Source organism: Dipodomys merriami, unplaced genomic scaffold, assembly GCF_024711535.1.
Source record: "Dipodomys merriami isolate MVZ:Mamm:240054 unplaced genomic scaffold, mDipMer1.0.p SCAF_176, whole genome shotgun sequence".
Taxonomy (NCBI): domain Eukaryota; kingdom Metazoa; phylum Chordata; class Mammalia; order Rodentia; family Heteromyidae; genus Dipodomys; species Dipodomys merriami.
In genome coordinates, this window is record NW_027203115.1 from 2,485,394 (window position 1) to 2,504,343 (window position 18,950).

An 18,950-nucleotide genomic window follows, 5' to 3' on the forward strand; every position below is an offset into this window, starting at 1 on the left:
AATAACCAGCCACTTTCGAGAACTTTAGAGCTTGCTTTGGTTGCTAATGTCACCAAGGCATGCGCCACAGGGATGACAGGTCAGCCTGGGGCGCGAGGGCGGATGGGGACCTCGGGGAAGTCAGCTGCCTGGGCGCCGCCGGGGCTGCGAAGGGGTTAACCCGGCGGGCGGGGGGGGAGAGGGGGGAGGAGGAGGGGGCGCGGGCCGCGCCTGCGCACTGCCGCCCTCCATTGTCTCCGCGGCGGCGGGGAGCGCCGGCGAGCGCGGCCCGGGACCCAGCGGGGTTGGCGGCGCGGCGCGGCTGGAGGGGCCGGCGGTGGCTGGAGCGGACGCGCGACGCGACGCGACGCGACGCGACGGCGGCTTCCAGAGCTCCGCCTCAGCCTCCCGGCGCTGCAGCCCGCCCGAGACCTCCGGAGGGGTCCGGGCCGCCGTCCATGGTCGCCGCGTCCTGAGGTGGGGGACGCGCCCGGCGGCCCCCCCACCCCGCAGCCCTCCTCCGCCTCCTCCCGAGGGGCGGGCGGCCTCCCGGCGCCTCCCCGCGCGCGCCCGCCCGCCGCGCCCGCCCTCCTCCCCTGCGGCTCCGCCGGCTCTCGGACCCGGGGGCGGCCTGTGGCGCCCGAGCCCGGCCGGACTGCGCGTCTCGGACCTTGAGGGGAACCATGCATTTGGCTTGGATCGGCTTAGATTCTTAGTTTGGGGTCCCCGCCCGCGCCTGCTTCTTCCGCCCCTCGGGGTCTCTCTCTCTCTCTCTCTCTGCCCTCTCTCTCTGTTTTTTTTTTTCTTTTTGATTCCCCCCTCCCTCTCTCCGGGTCTCCTTTTTGACCCCCTCCCCCCTGTATGCTCGCCCAGCCCTCCCCCCGCTGCTGAGAAGTGGGGGAGGGTCTCGGCCTCCAGGTTCCCGCCCCGCCGGGGCCCGGGCGAGCATGGGGGGCAAGCAGAGCACGGCGGCCCGCTCCCGGGGCCCTTTCCCGGGGGTCTCCACCGATGACAGCGCGGTGCCTCCGCCTGGAGGGGCGCCCCACTTTGGGCACTACCGGACCGGCGGCGGGGCCATGGGGTTGCGCAGCCGCTCGGTCAGCTCGGTGGCGGGCATGGGCATGGACCCCAGTACGGCCGGAGGGGTGCCCTTTGGCCTCTACACCCCCGCCTCCCGGGGGACCGGCGACTCCGAGAGGGCGCCCGGCGGCGGAGGGTCTGCGTCTGACTCCACCTATGCCCATGGCAATGGTTACCAGGAGACCGGCGGCGGTCACCATAGAGACGGGATGCTGTACCTGGGCTCCCGAGCCTCGCTGGCGGATGCTCTACCTCTGCACATCGCACCTAGGTGGTTCAGCTCTCACAGTGGTGAGTCCACGGATGGCGGAGGCCTTGGAGGGTGGAGTACAAGGGAGGGCGCGCCGGGGCTCCCAAACCTTTTCACGTGTGCTAAGGTTTGGGGTATGGAGCGCTTTGCCTTTCTTTTTGGTTTCCGGCACCAGCGGATGAATGGGGGTACCTAACCATCTAGAAAGGAGGCTGTCTGTGAGGGTCTCCGTTTTAGTAGTCGAGGCGTGTGTTCACTTGTGGATGGCAGGGTGAAACCTGATCATCGAAACCCTATTTATTGGCATCACCGTGCTCAAGAGAGGTTCTGTCTGGTTTACAGGGAGTCAACTTGGGCACTTCCATTCTGCTTTTGCTGCATGGTGCCTACCTCGTCATTAGCCCAGATAGTGTCTCTAAACAAAGAGTGTGAAAAGAAAGAAAATTGGGGGCAAGTAGTGCTTGGATTAGATCTCTCAGCCTTGCTGGGAGAGGGTGTGTGTGCCCAATTTTGCCACCCTAGCTGGAGATCCAAATGAATTGTTTAAAATGGAGCAGGCGGCTGACATAGACAGGTGTGGCCTGCTGGATGGATATGGAGAGGCTCCCTTCCTGGTTTCTGCAGGACTAAGGCCTTGGTCTCCCTTGCTGCATGCAGTAGGCTTGGCTTCATGATTCTCACATCCCTCCATCCCCCCCCACCCCCCCTTCATGCTAAGTGCTTGCTCTTCCCATGAATCTGCATCTTTTTGTAACAGAGCCTGACACGGTGGGGGTATTATTGCCTGGCAGTTAGCACATGACTGGAGAAGAGGCAGATTCAGAGAATCTGGATGAATTCATTTTGTGAACTTCTGGTAACAGGCCAGCTAAAGACCCAAGGGGGATTTCCCAGGCTCTAGCCCTGCAGGGCAGAAAAGGTTTGGCTGGCTCTTCTAGAGGAAAACAGGTCTGTCTGCTTGGCTATCCTGAGAAGCCAGGTCAGGCCTCTAGAAAATTGGTCAAAAGGGGTGTGGGGCTGCTGTTTGCTAATTGCCAAGCTGAGTGAAAGAGTTATATTCAGATCCCCTTGGGTGACTTAGGAATATTTAGACACTACAAGAGAAAGATTTCTCCTGTCCTTGGGGTACTCTGTGTTGGAGCTATTTGGAAATACCCTCTCCCCCACTTTTTTCTTGTTGTTTGTTTCTTTTGGTCAACTCCACAAACTTTAATTTGGTAAATAATTTGGGGGTATATGTTGACTAGGGTAACACTTTGAAGTTGTTTTAGTTGCTAGTAAAATGGTATTTTAAATCTGCATATCATCGGAGCATCTTTAGCTTACATCAAACTGCTGTGAATGAAGCGGGGTATTGGTGGCTTGTACTATAATCCTAGCTACTCAGGAGGCTGGCAGTGACCTGAGGGTTATGGTTCAAAGCCAGCTTGGACAGGAAGGTCTGTGAGACTCTTGTCTCCAATAAACTACTCAAAAAAAAAAAAAAAAAAAAAAGCCAGAAGTAGCACTGTGGCTCAAGTGGTAAGAGCTTAGCTTTGAGCAAAAGAAGCTCAGAGATAGAGCCCAGGTCCTGAGTTCAGGACCGGCACACATACACACCCCCCCCCCCAAAACAAAACAAAAACAAAAAACAAAAACCTGCTGTGAAGGAAATGCAAGGCCTGTTTGCCTTTGGTAGTTCTAGGCATTTGGTTAACATAAAATGAATAATTTTTTTTTTTTTTTGGTCGGTTGTGGGGCCTGAGCTCTTTAGCTCAAGGCTAGTACTCTACCACTTGAGCCATAACACCACTTCCAGCTTTTTCATGCATGCAAGGCAAGCACTCTACCACTGAGCCACCTTCCCAGCCCTGAATAATATTTCTATTCAGTCCAGTCCAGAAAGAGTCAACTGTGTTGGTGAGATAATTTTGGTTACATTTTTAAAAGTCCTGTCTTTAGTATCTGGTTGTAAACTGAAAAGCATTGTAAGCTGGTTCTTTAAGTCACTGAATTTTGTGTGTAGCAAAAACAAATGTAATATTTTGTGAACAAAACAAGTTCTCTTTTTGCTAAAATTTCTGAAGTCTGTCTTTTACTAGATACTTCTTTTTTTTTTTTTTTTTTTGGTCCGTTCGTGGGGCTTGAACTCTGGGCCTGGGTGCTGTCCCTCAGCTCTTCAGCTCAAGGCTAGCCACTTGAGCTCTACCACTTGAGCCACGTGCCATCTCTGGCTTTTTTCTTTTTGCTTATGTGGTGCTGAGGAATTGAACCCAGGGCCTCATGGATGCAAGGCAAGCGCTCTACCACTGAGCCACCTTCCCAGCCCCTAGATACTTCTTTATCCAGATTCTACTACCTGGTCCCATGCTAAAGTTAGGAGTTTATAACTAGATTCTAAAATCTAACTCCTCATCTCTGTTTTGTTTTGTTTTGTTTTTTTGTCGGTCATGGGGCCTGAACTCTGGGCCTGGGCGCTGTCCCTCAGCTCTTCAGCTCAAGGTCAGCGCTCTACCACTTGAGCCACAGTGCCACTTCTGGCCTTTTCTGCTTATGTGGTGCTGAGGAATTGAACCCAGGGCCTCATGCATGCAAGCCAAGCACTCTACCACTGAGCCACCTTCCCAGCCCTAACTCCTCATCTCTGAAGCATTAGTTTTTGTTTTTGATTTTCTTCATCCAGTTGTGACCTTAGGGCAGGGCACACCACTGACTGGTGAGGATATAGAAAGAGTTGGGTATACTAAAACTCCTTTAGGGAGAGGTGTCTTTAAAGTGTACATTGGAGGTTGCTGTTAACAATCTGGATACATTTTTTTTTTAATGCATAGTGTTGTCCTGTCCTTCTGCAAGACATTGCACCTATTAAATGCCTGTAGCATCCCTTAGTTCACCCCTAAAATGACTCTGAGAATTCCCAGATGCCCTGACTGAGAACCACTGTTTCAATAATTCATTCTTTTATTCAAAAACACTAATTAGTTTTTTTCCTGCACTGTTCACTTGAGATGAGCCTGTGGTTCTATCACCTTAAACAGGCCAGGGGATTTTCTGGGACATCCTTTCCCTCTCTTGTTCATTACTGCAAGAAGAGAAACTTGCTTCCACTTTGGAGTCTTTAAGTCAGGTCTGAGCTGCTTTTCCTTTTGCCTGGTAAGATTCAGATGGTAGGAATTTCAGTGCACAATTGTCCAGATGCCTGGAAGTTGATAGGATATTGTTGCTTGCGTTTTGAGGGTGTCTTGAGGATGCTTAAGGGGACGGAAAGTGGTTGTTAGTGAAATTAGTGAAATAAGTTAAATGGACAGGATTTTGTTAGATCCAGCTCCTTTTGAATAACTGTGACCTTGGACAACATACACCTCCTCACTCTAGCTCATCTTTGTTTTTTTAAAAATAGATGTGGTAATCCTCAGTGACGGCAGCCTATAAAGGTTGCTCCCCAAATCCTATTTGAGGATACACACAGTCCCATTTGTCTCTGGGTTGTGTGCTTCCTTATTCCTTGCCCCTCACACATCCTGTGTATCAGGAATGCTTTTCCTTCCATTTTTCTCAGGGACACATCCTCTGGAGCCCTTGGCTCAACAGAAATTTCTCCTTAGAGACCACTCTCGGAAACTAACCCTACCTGAGATTCTTCCCATCCACTTACTTCTACCTTAATACTTCTTAACACTATAAATAATTTATTCATCTGTTTATTTTTATTTCCCAGTAGTTTAACCAACTTCTAATTCCTTGCTTGTAATTCTTACTGTCATCCTCATATCTCAGCCTCTTCAGTAGCTAGGATTAGAGGCCTAAACCACCAGTGCCTAGCTTGCTTGTAACTCTTGCCCTGTTTGTGGCACAAGTATTTGCTAAGTGAGAGAATTTGAGTAGTTTATTTCCATCATCTTCTTTAATCATGATTGTGACTCTCTGAGGTAGAGCTATTCTCCATTCCCACCCAGTTTATAGGTAAGGAAGCATGTTTAGGGGGCAGTTAATGAACCCACAAAAGATCAGATAGCTAGTAGGGTAGCAAGTGTGGTGGTGCTGGACTTTTGTTTTTTTACACAGAGTCCCGCTATGTAGCCTAGGCTATACTGAATCTTGCTGTGTAGCCCAGATGGGCCTTGAGCTCTATGATTTTTCTGAGTCGGCCTCCCCAAGTGCTGGGATTACTGCATTCTGGGCCAAAACCGGGCTCTTCACATCACTGTGTGGCTTCTCATCTGTAACATAAGAAAGCAGGGTGACATCCCGGAAACTGCACTAGCCAAGAGTATGAGGGCTGGGCCCAGCTCCTGGCTGGCTGCTGCTGAAGTTTCTGGTTTGCGACCTTGAGTAGGTGACTCATCTAGTCCCAGAGTCACTATATCTTCTCTGTATGATGGAGAGGATGCCTGTCATGCCTATGTTGCAGGTGTTATGGTGGTCTTGTGAGACAACGAACCCAAAGCCAGTGGACATATAATTGGAAAGTGGTGGTTTCCTGTGGGGGCGATTCTGTAGTTCTCTGTCTTCTCTGTGCCCTCAGAACTTGATGGGCCGAGAGAGTGGGAATATAGTCCCCAAACAGAAGCTCATGCCATCTGACGTCTGACCTACATTAATGAGCTCTGCATGAAGAGGAATGCCACTGAGGAGAGCAGCCTTCAAGACATAGGTCTCTTCCTTTCACTGTCCAAGTGTTAGTATTGATATGAGGTGATGCTGTATCTCTTTATCTCTTGCTGGTTATCTAGGAGTAACTCTGGAGTTACTTGTCCCGTTCATCTCAGATTAGGAGATGTGGGGAGAGAACCTGGAGGATTGCCATGTTGGGGGATGTGAACCTGGAGGATTGCCATGTTGGGAGATGTTAACTGGTTTCTGGATCCTGCTGTAAAATGGTTGGTCACTGAGGGTTTCACTCCATCTTTATTGTGTGTGTGTGTGTGTGTGTGTGTGTGTGTGTGTGTGTTCATTTAGAAGAGTCTATATTTTTCTCTATTGTCACTAAGCCATCAACTGCAGCTGAGATGGGGTGCATTTTGATGTCTTTAAATATGCTAGCTGGATATCTTCTGGGTTCTATTTGCTGTTATACTAGGGTTCTCAAGTGGTTTAATGTTCTCTTCAATAAGGAAAGAGAGTTGCCAACCCCTTTTGAGTGACTCAGAAAGCCTCCTTGTTTCTCACCATACGTATGCTAGACGTAATGGAATGGGCCTTTGCTCATGGGCTGAGCTTCTTTTACTCAAGGCTAGCAGTCTACCACTTGACTTACAGCACCACTTCCGGCTTTTTGTTTAAGTGGTACTGAGGAATCGAGTCCAGGGCTTCATGCATGCTAGGCAACCGTAAGCCACATTCTCAGCCCGAAGATAATTTCTTTTTTTTTTTTTTTTTTGAGTCCAGTTGTGGGGCCTGAACTCTGGGCCTGGGCGTGTCCCTCAGCTCTTCAGCTCAAGGCTAGCACTCTACCACTTGAGCCACAGCACCACTTCTGGCTTTTTTCTTTTTGCTTATGTGGTGCTAAGGAATCGAACCCAGGACCTCAGGCATGCAAGGCAAGTGCTCTACCACTGAGCCACCTTCCCAGCCCCGAAGATAATTTCTTAAGGGTCAGAGTTAACTATTTCTCATGAGATTGGAAAGGTATTGCAAGGAAATAGCTCACTTCTTAAAGTGTTTGTCTTATGGGATATGTACATTTTGATATTGAAAACCTATCTTAAATATGCCATAAGGACATATATAAATATATATATATAATTTATATATATATATAAGGACATATATATATATTATATATATTTATATATGTCCTTATGGCATATTTATATATGTATATATAAATTTATTTATATATATAATATATATATATATATTTTTTTTTTTTTGCCAGTCATAGGGCTTGAACTCAGGGCCTGGGTGTTGTCCCTGAGCTTTTCTCTCTCAAAGGTAGTGCTGTACCACTTTGAACCACAGCTCCACTTCTAGTTTTCTGATGGTTCCTAGTTGGAGATAAGAGTCTCATAGACTTTCTTGCTCAGGCTAGTTTCAAACCATGATCTTCAGATTTCAATGTCCTGAGTACCTAGGATTACAGATGTGTGAGTCACTCTTTTTTTTTTTTTTTTTTTTTTTTTTTTGTGGGGTCTGGTCATGGGGCCTGAACTCTGGCCCTGGGTGCTTTTCTTTTTGCTTATGTGGTGCTGAGGAATAGGCAAGGCAAGCGCTCTACCACTGAGCCACCTTCCCAGCCCGTGTGAGCCACTCTTAACCAAAGAAAAAGAGCTCAAGTTTCTTTTGGGAGAAGAAATGTGCTTTGTATTCTACAAATGTGATGATATTCAAGTCAAGCTTACTTGGCACTGAAATTTTAATGTACCCAATTACAGTACTAAACTTCACTTATGACACTTTAAAAATTTGAAAAAAGGGCTGCAGATGTGATTCCAACAAGCAAGCTGAGCCAGTACCCAGACACTGAGTTCAAATCTGATCCCTCCAAAACAAAATAACTGCTACTTTTTTCTTTTTTTTTTTTGGTCAGTCATGAGGCTTGAACTCTGGGCCTGAACGATATCCCCCAGCTCTTCAGCTCAAGGCTAGCACTCTACCACTTGAGCCACTGTGCCACTTCCAATTTTCTTAGTGGTTTATTGGAGATAAGAGTCTCATGGACTTGCCTGCCTGGGCTGGCTTTGAACCTCTATCCTCAGATCTCAGCCTCCTGAGTAGCTAGGATTATAGGAATGAGCCACTGGCGCCTGGCACAAAACAACTTCATAAGGAATTGGGATCTTGGTTCTGCTTCTCTTAGCCCTTAAGGGTTAGTGATAGTGGATCATGGAGGCATAGTCCTAGAATCTTAAAGTTAGCACCAAACCTGAATCCTAAACCTTGTCTTTTAGAATGAGTACAAACTTCAATGTTTCTTTTTTGAACTTTGTTGAAGTCCAGTCTGAATCCTATAGTTTGTAACATTTTACTGTGGGTATAGGCTTAAGTATGAGAAGGGTCTTATCAGAGACTGTAGTTTTGTGTCTGAATTGTATGTTCTCATAAGAATCATAGGTTTGGGCTGGGAAGGTGGCTCAGTGGTAGAGCGCTTGCCTTGCATGCATGAAGCCCTGGGTTCAATTCCTCAGCACCACATAAGCAGGAAAAAAAAGCCGGAAGTGGCACTGTGGCTCAAGTGGTAGAGTGCTAGCCTTGAGCTGAAGAGCTAAGGGACAGCGCCCAGGCCCAGAGTTCAGGCCCCACGACCGGACCCCTCAAAAAAAAAAAAAAAAAAAAAAAGAACCATAGGTTTATCCTTGAATCTAACAGTTGGGTTCCTTTTTTTGATGTGCTTCAGGCATAGAGATCAGATCAACCTTCAAGCATGAAGCCAATAAGGAATAAAAAAGCAAAGCTACTTTAATTGTAAAGCAGGATTGTTTTTGGACTGATAAGGCTATTTACCTTGTGTACTCCCTAGTGTTCTAGTCTTAGGAGTACCACCTTCATCTGTTGGGAGGCAAAATAAAAGGAGAGTTTTCTGGATCACTATAAACTCCAAGTTAGGAGGGGCAAGATAAGAATTTATAGTGCGTGTTTGGATCTTTAACAAGAAAGGGATACAAACTATTCTGTGAATAGTTCCAAATGATTCTTACATTTGAATATGCCCAATAATGACTATGTCAATAATACTGGGCCCTACTCCCAGAATTCAGAAAAGCTGAGGAGAGACCCCTGAATCTGAATTTGGAACAAAAACTCTGAAAGTGTAGTCAGAGAGTATCTATATCTGAAACTCTATCATGAAATTAATTTTTTCTTCTAAAATAGAGGAAGAACTCTGAATGCTTTGTTAAGACACTCATTAGCCTGCCTGCCTGCCTGCCTGCCTTCCTTCCTTCCTGCCTGCCTTCCTTCCTTCCTTCCTTCCTTCCTTCCTTCCTTCCTTCCTTCCTTCCTTCCTCCTTCCTTCCTCCTTCCTTCCTTCCTTCCTTCCTTCCTTCCTTTTTTTTTCAGTCATGGGGCTTGAACTCTTAGTCTGGGCACTGTCCCTGAGCTCTTCAACTCAAGGCTAGCGCTGTACCCTTGAACCACAGTGTCACTTCCAGTTTTCTATTGGTTTACTGGAGAGAAGAGTTTCATGGGCTTTCCTTAATCCCTGGGCTGGCTTTGAACCGAGATCCTCAGATCTCAGCCTCCTGAGTAGCTAGGATTACAGATATGAGCCACCAGTGCCCAGCTCACTAGCATTATTTTTGATCTACTAAATTTGTCTACATAAATAGTTCCTAGACAGTTCCATATAGATCTTTTTCTCTGTGGCTTTAAGAGTAGGTTCAGTCAGCAAGAACATTCTTCATTATTTTATTGTTTTCTTTTCCATGGAAGTAAGCATTTTTCTCCTGTGTAGATGCTTACATCAATATACTTTGGTCCTAGAAAGGTAATTGTGCCCCCTTTGCTTCTGTGCTTATCTTCCCCTTTATTTTCTTCTAAGGCCCAGCCACCTTTGGCTGCTTGGTGCTACCAAAGGGCTTATTGAGTATGTCCTCTCATTTACAGGCCCAGCCAGGCAACTGGACAAGTCAGGATCTGGGGTAAATCTGGACATTGTGGATGGGTGGGGGGGGGGATGTGGATCTTTGCTTCCTCACTTCTTGAGAGTCTGAGGATTGCAAATTGTAGATTTACCTTCTTCATTGGTTCCTCTGTTGCATAAACAAATTTAAGTTTGTGAGGCTGCTTCAAGGACATGTTTCTTCTCTTCAGTCACATTATTCATTTCCCTAAACTTTACTTCTGGTTCTAGTCAAGTGCCTACTAAGAAATTTCCCATTTGTCCCTGTGTAAGGGTCTCCTGTTTTCTCAATGACAATCAAAAGAACTCTTTCACGCTCTTCATATTTGCCCTTTGACTTCAGTGCTTTTGTTACCCAAAGAGCTATATTTCTTTCTGGTCATTGAACAGTTTTCTGGAAACATGATTTACCACTTTTTAAATCTGTCTTTATAAAACCAAGCCACAAACATCTATTAGGAAATTTCCTCCTTGGTTTTGTTAGTGTAAGTTTCTGAGTTGTGCAACATTGATACTTCATCGCTTGATCTCCTTCCTCCTCTAATTACTTTTGTTGTTGTTGTTGTTGGTTGTGGGGCCTGAACTCTGGGCCTGAGTGATGTCCTTCAGTTCTTCAGCTCAAGGCTAGCACTCTACCACTTGAGCCACAGCGCCACTTTCAGCTTTTTCTGCTTATGTGGTGCTGAGGACTCGAACCCAGGGCCTCATGCATGCAAGGCAAGCACTCTACCACTGAGCCACCTTCTCAGCCCCTCTAATTACTTTTTTTTTTTTTTTTGTGAGGGAGGGAATGGGGCGCCCACCTGGAAATCGGAGTGTGGTCAGTAAAGGTAGCTGCTTCTGCTACTGCTGCTGTTACTGCTACTACTACTGCTACTGCTTCTACTGGAGGCTCGAAAGAGGAGACAGTGGGGTTCTTTCTGGAGCAGCCTATAATCCTCCCTTTTAGAGGGGCTGCAGACTTTTGCTTTTAAAAGTGGTTGAAAGGATCTTTCTTGACAAACAGGCTAGTGAGTAGTGGGGGGGAGGCGGTGTGTTAGGCCTACTGAAAGGAACAGGTTGAGATTGGAAGGTTTATGAAGTTGCCCAACAAGGGAGAAAACTGGGAGTGTGTGGCTGGATGTGTGGTCCCTGTTCTTTTAGGTACTGGCTGCCTAATTACTTTTTATTGTGGCAAAATACATATGACAATTTTGTGTGTATGTATATGTATGTGTTTGGAGATCAAATCCAGGGCTTTATGCACAGTAGGCAGGTATTGTACCACTGAACTACAGCCTTTTTGAAGTGTACAGTTGAATGGTACTATGTATAAATGGATTCACTCAATATCTGTCTTTGTTTTGGGGTACTCAGAATAAAGTACAGGCTCTTACATGTCTAGGCAAGTACTCTACTACTGAGCCACCAATTCTTTTGGGTATATACTCAGAAGTAGAATTCGTAGACCATAAGTAATTTTACCTTAAATTCTTAGAGGAACCACCATATTTTTTTCCACAGCCGCTGCACCATTTTACATTTCTACCAGTGGTACAGACACTCCTGGTTTCTCCATATCCTCATCAGTACTTCCTTTTCTTTTCTCTTTTCCCTTTTTCTTAGTTCCCTCTCTTTTCTTTCTTTCTTCCCTCCCTTCCTTCCTTGATACTGGGCTTTACCTCAGGGCTTCATGTTCTCACTCAGCTTTCTTGCCGGAGACTGACACTCTTAACATGTGCCTCTAGTCCAGCATTTGCTGGGCTTAAAGACTTCTGCCTGGGCTGACTTTGAACCACAGTCCTCCTGGTCTCAACCTTCTAAGTCGCTTATGAACCACAACACACAGCTTATTTTCTGTTTTTTATTTTGATAGTAGCTATCCTAATGGGTGTGATGTGTGTGGTATCTTGTGGTTTTGATTTATACTTTCCCAATGGTTACTGATGAACATCCTTTTGCTTTCCTAGCTACTTGTATGCTTTCTCTAGAAATTCTTGTTCATGTCCTTTGCCCATTTTGAATCATGTTTTTTGTTTTTTTTTTTGGGTCCGGTCGTGGGTCTGAACTCTGGGCCTGGGCGCTGTTCCTCAGCTCTTCAGCTCAAGGCTCTACCACTTGAGCCACAGCGCCACTTCCGGCTTTTTTCTTTTTGCTTATGTGGTGCTGAGGAATCGAACCCAGGGCCTCAGGCATGCAAGGCAAGTGCTCTACCACTGAGCCACCTTCCCAGCTTGTATCATGTTTTTTTTTTTATTATTGTTTTAGTTTGTCAAAGCCTTATTTGTGATATTCAACACTAGCAACTAATGTTATTCCCTAGAAGCAATTAGTCTGTGTACATGTGGGGACTTTTTTCTCAAAATGAAAAATTTTAAAGACATAAGTCTGGTTATTAAGTGATGGCATTAGGACAAAATGTCATCTTACATTTTAGGTATATGTTGCTCATCATCTTTGTCTTAGAGAATTAGATTTATAATAGCATGGCTTCACCTTTCTTGTTTTTTTTTTTTTTTTTTTTTTTGGTCGATACAGGGGCCTGAACTCTGGGCCTATGCGCTATCCTTGAGCTCTTTAGCTCAAGGCTAGCACTCTACCACTTGAGCCACAGTGCCACTTCCGGCTTTTTTCTGCTTATGTGGTGCTGAGGAATGGAACCCAGGTTCTCATGCATGCAAGGCAAGTACTCTACCACCGAGCCACCTTCCCAGCCCACACCTTCTTGTTGATAGTACCCTTAGTTTAAAAGTATGTTTATAAATACTTCACAAAGAACATTTCTAAAACCAGCCACTTCCAAATGCTATATGTCTTTTTTTTTTTTTTTTTTTTTTTGGTTGTGGCTATTGAACTTTGGTTCTGGGTGCTGCCCCTCAGCTCTTCAGCTCAAGGCTAGCACTCTACCACTTAGCCACAGCGCCACTTCTGGTTTTCTGGTGGTTAATTGGAGATAAGAATCTCAGTGACGGGGCTGGGAAGGTGGCTCAGTGATAAAGCGCTTGCCTTGCATGCCTGAGGCCCTGGGTTCGATTCCTCAGCACCACATAAACAAAAAGAAAAAAACCAGAAGTGGCGCTGTGGCTAAGTGGTAGAGCACTAGCCTTGAGCTGAAGAGCTGAGGGACAGTGCCCAGGCACAGAGTTCAGGCCCCATGACCAGACCAAAAAAAAAAAAAAAAAAAATCTCAATGACTTTCCTGCCTAAGCTGGCTTTAAACCTCGATCCTCAGATCTCAGCCTCCTGAGTAGCTAGGATTACAGTTGTGAGCCACTGATGCCTGGCAGCTATTTGTCTTTTAAGGTCAAAGTAAATTTGTTGGCATGTGGGAGAAATTGAAATGTGGAGTTAACCGTATGGTCTAGAACAGAGATAGGGAGAGAACCCAAGACCCCAGCCCTAGCCATTGTGATCATTTTGATCATTTTTCTCAGCTCTTTGAAGATCTTTTCATTTGTTTCCATTGGAAATAACGTTTATCCCTGATGAAAAGGTATTTTTCTTGGAGCTGTTAGGATTCTTTTATTTTGATGCCTGGCTAAGCACTCAGAACCCTACAGGGATTTGAAGGAGCCCTTGAGATTCCAAACTCACCAATTAGCTTTATTCCTTAGATCAGTTTCAACCTCAAAGATGTAACATCATTTAAGCTAGCTTTTCAGGCAAACTTTCTTTTTTCTTTCTTTCTTTTTTTGACAGTCCTGGGGCTAGAACTCAGGGCCTGGGCACTGTCTCCAAGCTCCTTTTGCTCAAGGCTAGCACTTTACCACTTGAGCCACAGCTCCATTTCTGGCTTTTTCTGTTTATGTGGTACTGAGGAATCAAAATGCATGCTAGGCAACCACTCTACTACTAAGCTACAGTCCCAGGCCTCAAGCAAACTTTCTTATAATTCTGTTTGCTATTATAACAAGCATCCCCAAATATATGTATTACCATAGATTATTAAATTTCCTCAACCTGGTCAGATGTGGCTGAAACATTTATACCATTGCAGCCAGATTCCCTGAAGAGCTATGGGTGAGTTTTAAGGCCTCTGATGCAGGCCAAACAGTGGTGTTTCAATTAGCTACTTAGGAGGCTGAGATCTGAGGATTGATATTTGAAGCCAGCCCACATAGAAAAATCCATAAGATTGCTATCTCCAGTTCTCTAGCAGAAAGCTGTAAGTGGAGCTGTCTCAAGTGGTGGAGAGCCAGCCTCAAGCAAAAAACAAAGCAAGAGTGCAAGGCTCTGAGTACCTAGTTGAAAAAAAAAAAAAGACCTATAATGAGGGCTAGCGTACAAGCTAGCTCTCTTCCATCTTAAAATCTGTCTAGTACAATCTTGTTAGCTGCGTTTAATCCATCCATTTCTTATCTCCTTTCTCAACCTAAATGCCAGATATAACACACAAAAAAATAAGTGAATATAAATGTCTCAGTGTTTTGAGGTATAGGAATCTCCTATGAAGTGTCAGACCTTTGAAAAAATACTATTATGAGCTGTTCTGTTTTGCCATGGCTTTGGAAAACCTTTGGATTCCTTTACTGAAATTTGTTTTAAAAAAAAATCTCTTTAATGAAACAGTGTGAGTCACAAAGCAGCCACCTCTTCTCATAATAGCATTTCTCACCAGGGGAATTTTTGGTAGCTGTTGGGGGAGGGATTTGAGTAGGTTGTGATGATACATGCTTGGTAGAACATAACTAGAGGCTGCTACATCAGAACTCTGGTGCTTTCCATGCTGACACCATGCCCTGAATTCAAACAGCACAACAGAATGGAGAAGCATGGGCCATTGGATGGACATAGTAGCATGAACAATTGACATTGGAGCATCAACATTGAAAACCAGGTCACTAAAATTCCAATGCCACATAAAAGGATCATAAAACAGGTCTGACAATCAGAAGCTGTCTATAGACAGAATAGCAGTTTTCTGGGTTATGGGGTGGCTGTGGATATAACCATGTGAGTTTGAAGGTCATGAGTGGCTTCTTTGCTTTGCTGTCTATGCCTTGTTTTTCCATGTTGTGAATTGGCAGCATGGCCCTTGACATTGATTGTGACACTATTTTACAAAGAGCAGATTCATATAGATGACTCTTCTGTGCTCTTAATATTTTAGATCTAAAGCACATAGAATGATACCCAAAAGAAATGCATTACCTAGTCATTCTCCTTGTAGGGTGGTGAGAAAGAAATCAGTTTTGCAAAGACTAAGTGCTTAGAACTGGCCAGGATTAAAATAACAGTGGCTAGTTGCCTTCCCTAAACCTTTTTTTTCACAACTGAGCCTGAGTTTTAACTCAGCTTCATTGATTTATAATTCTTCTTTGCAACTCATTTCTGACTGAACCACTGTTTTATGTAAGCTACAGATACAGGAAAGTCTGAAAGGTTATTACAACTCTATTAAGATTCGGAAAGTCATGGCTGTTGCTCTTCTGTATTTTCCTGGCTTTGTTCTTTCCTTCAAAGCCTTTTACCAGCTCTGAGTCTCCAGTGCTTAACAGAAAGGAAACAGGAAGTCAGTGTTTGATGCCCAAGAGGTAGCAACAACTAATAGAGGAAAGGGCACAAACATGGCACTGGGACTGAGGGGGAATTCTGGGCCCTAAGGCTACCAGGCCTGTAGAATTATAGATAATACCTTTCCACAGCAACTTTTACCAATTCCTTCAATGAGGAAAAAGTAATAGGAACCACTGTTCAGAAAAGGCTGTGAGACAAAAATTTCCGCACTTTTAAATGATGGTATTTCTTGCCCAAGAGTTTCAAAACATTTAAGGAAAAAGTGATGATCCTTTTTTTTTTTTGTCGGTCGTGGGGCTTGAACTCTGGGCCTGGGCGCTGTCCCTCAGCTCTTCAGCTCAAGGCGAGCACTCTACCACTTGAGCTACAGTGCCACTTCCGGTTTTCTGGTGGTTTATTGGAGATAGGAGTCTCACGGTTTCTCCTGCCCGGGCTGGCTTTGAACCGCGATCCTCAGATCTCAGCCTCCTGAGTAGCTAGGATTACAGGCGTGAGCCACCAGCTCCCGGCTGATGATCCTTTTTATCAAATAATACAAATGACTTTCCTGTGTCTATTTTCCTTAATGGGTCTGCCAGGTGTATCTTTATCATAGGATCCAGGGTAAAGTCAACCCTTCCTTTCCCATCTGTTCATGAGCTCTGAAGTTTTAGTCCTGTGATGGCTGAATGGAAAGTCCCACAGGCCCATGGTGTTTCATTTTTGGTTTCAGTTGCACATGTTAGGAAATCAGTGAAGTAAATCTGAATGGGAACTCATTGATGTCTTGGAATTTTTTTTGTCGGTCGTGGAGCTTGAATTCTGGGTCTGGGCGCTGTCCCTGCGCTCTTCAGCTCAAGGTGAGCACTCTGCCGTTTGAGCCACAGTGCCACTTCCGGTTTTCTAGTGGTTTATTGGAGATAAGAGTCTCATGGACTTTACTGCCTGGGCTGGCCTTGAATCGTGATCCTCAGATCTCAGTGTTCTGAGTAGCTAGGATTACAGGCATGAGCCACCGGCACCCGGCATTGTCTTGGAATTTTTGAAAAATGAACTCTTAGGAATTTTACCTACCAAGCAGATTTGTAGTAAAAAATTATAGATATAATGATATATACCCTTTTTTATTCCCATTTTCTTCATTCCTCAAAAGTAGACACTGCCACCAGGTGCTGGTGGCTCATGCCTGTAATCCAAGCTACTCAGAAGGCTGAGTCTGAGGATCAAGCTTCAAAGCCAGCCCGGGCAGGAAAGTCCATGAATCTCTTATCTCCAATAAACTACCAGAAAACTGGACATGGCACTGTAGCTCGAGCTGAAGAGCTGAGGGACAGAGCTCAGGCCCAGAGTTCAAGCCCCATCACACACACACACACACACACACACACACACACACACACACACACACACACACACACACACACACACACACACACACACACACACACACACACACACACACACACACACACACACACACACACACACACACACACACACACACACACACACACACACACACACACACACACACACACACACGACACTGCCTTCACTCGTGTTAATTCAACTATGTACAGTTACATTTTTACTGCTGTATCTGTCCAAAGCAGTATTGATTTTACTTATTTAATTTTATATAAACTTTAAGTGAAGTATTCTGTCTATATATATATACATACCATCAAATGGGTTTGAGATGTATAAATATATTTTACTATATATTATTATAGCACATTCATTTTCATTGCTTTACAGGTATTCCCATCTATAACTCTGTTCTCTAATCAGTGACCTTTAAGGTTATTTCCAGTTGCTTGGATTTTTTTTTCCCCAATCCTGGGGTTTGAACTCAGGGCCTGGGCACTGTCCCTGAGCTTCTTTCCCTTAAACCTAGCACTCTACCACTTGAGCCACAGTGCCACTTCCAGCTTTTTCTGTGTATGTGGTCCTGAAGAATCAAGCCTGGGCTTCATGCATGCTCAGCAAGCACTCTACCACTAAGCCACATTCCCAGCTCTGCTTGGGAATCTTTTTCATGTTTCATTACATATTTGGATGAGAGTGTATGTGTTTGTGTGTGTGTTCAGCTTTTAATTAAATATTGCTCAATAAGCCAGGTGCTGGTAGCTCATTTGTGTAATCCTAGCTACTCAGGAGACTGAGATCTGAGGATCATGGTCTGGTTCTGAAGCAGCCCAGGCAGGAAAGTCTGTGATACTATCTCCAATAAACTACTCAGAAAATACTGGAAGTGATGCCTTGGCTCAAGAAGCTCAGAGACAGCACGAAGACCCTAAATTCAAGTCCCTGGACCAGGAAAAAAAAAGAAAATGCCCCGTAGGTATCCAATGTGTTTGGACCAATTTATACTACCCAAATAGCATTTTTACTCATTTCATGTCAAAATTTGTTATTGTTGTTTCTTAACTTTTGGCAAGCTTTGATGGACAAATGGTATTTCTTTCTTTTTTGGGGGAGGGGGTCCAGTCATGGGGCCTGAACTCTGGGTCTGGGCGCTGTCCCTCAGCTCTTCAGCTCACAGCTAGTGCTCTACCACTTGAGCCCCAGTGCTACTTCTGGCTTTTTTCTTTTTGCTTATGTGGTGCTGACGAATTGAACTCAGGGCCTCAGGCATGCAAGGCAAGCACTCTACCACTGAGCCACCTTCCCAGCCCCAAATGGTATTTCTTTTGATTTATATAGTTGATAAAGAAGTATTTTCATATGCTGTATTATATTGTGTATATTGTTTCATCAGTTAAATGCTGTTTATGTCTCTTACTCATGTTTTTATTGGGTGGTTCTTCCTTTTTCACTAACTTGTATGAATTTATGATTTTGTTTTCTTTATTGTCATACGGAATGCAGAACTGGTTTATCTGTTTATTCTTTTGTGATTTTGTATGGTTTATTTATTTATATATTTATTTATTTGCTGTCCTGGGTCTTGAACTCATGGCTTGGGTGTTGTCTCTGAGTTTTTTTGCTCAAAGCTAGGGCTATAGTACTTGAACCACAGTTCCATTCCTTCCAGCTTTTTGGTGATTAGTTGGAGATAAAAGTCTCATGGTCTTTCTGCTCGGGCTGGCTTTGAACCATGATCCTCAGATCTTGGCCTCCTGAGTAGTTAGATACTGGGATGAGCCCCTGGCATCCTGCTTTGGATGGCTGCTGTTGTTGTTGTTATTTTGTCAGTTGTGAGGCTTGAACTTGGGGCTTGGGTACTGTCCTTGAGCTCTTTTGTTCAAGTCTACTGTTCTGCTACTTTGAGCTATAGCACCACTTCCGGTTTTCTGGTGGTTAATTGGTGATAATAGTCTCATGGACTTTCCTGCCTGGGCTGGCTCTGAACTCTTTTTTTTTTTTTTTGGGGTCCAGTTGTGGGGCCTGGGCGCTGTTCCTCAGCTCTTCAGCTCAAGGCTAGCGCTCTACCACTTGAGCCACAGTGCCCCTTCCAGCTTTTTTCTTTTTGCTTATGTGGTGCTGAGGAATTGAACCCAGGGCCTCATGCATTGCAAGGCAAGCGCTCTACCTCTGAACCACCTTCCCAGCCCATGGCTCTGAACTCTTATCTGAGTCTCCTGAGTAGCTGGGATTACAGATGTGAGCCACCAGTACCCTGCT

General features: G+C 45.0%; 1 protein-coding gene across 1 annotated transcript; it reads left to right on the top strand.

The window, feature by feature from the left end:
* The first annotated feature begins 254 nt into the window (after positions 1 to 254).
* On the top strand, positions 255 to 1,505 carry Znrf1 (zinc and ring finger 1). The gene has a single exon (XM_070026184.1). The coding sequence runs from the start codon at positions 927 to 929 to the stop codon at positions 1,503 to 1,505; it is 579 nt and encodes a 192-aa protein (XP_069882285.1). The 5' UTR covers positions 255 to 926.
* Positions 1,506 to 18,950: the final 17,445 nt, after the last annotated feature.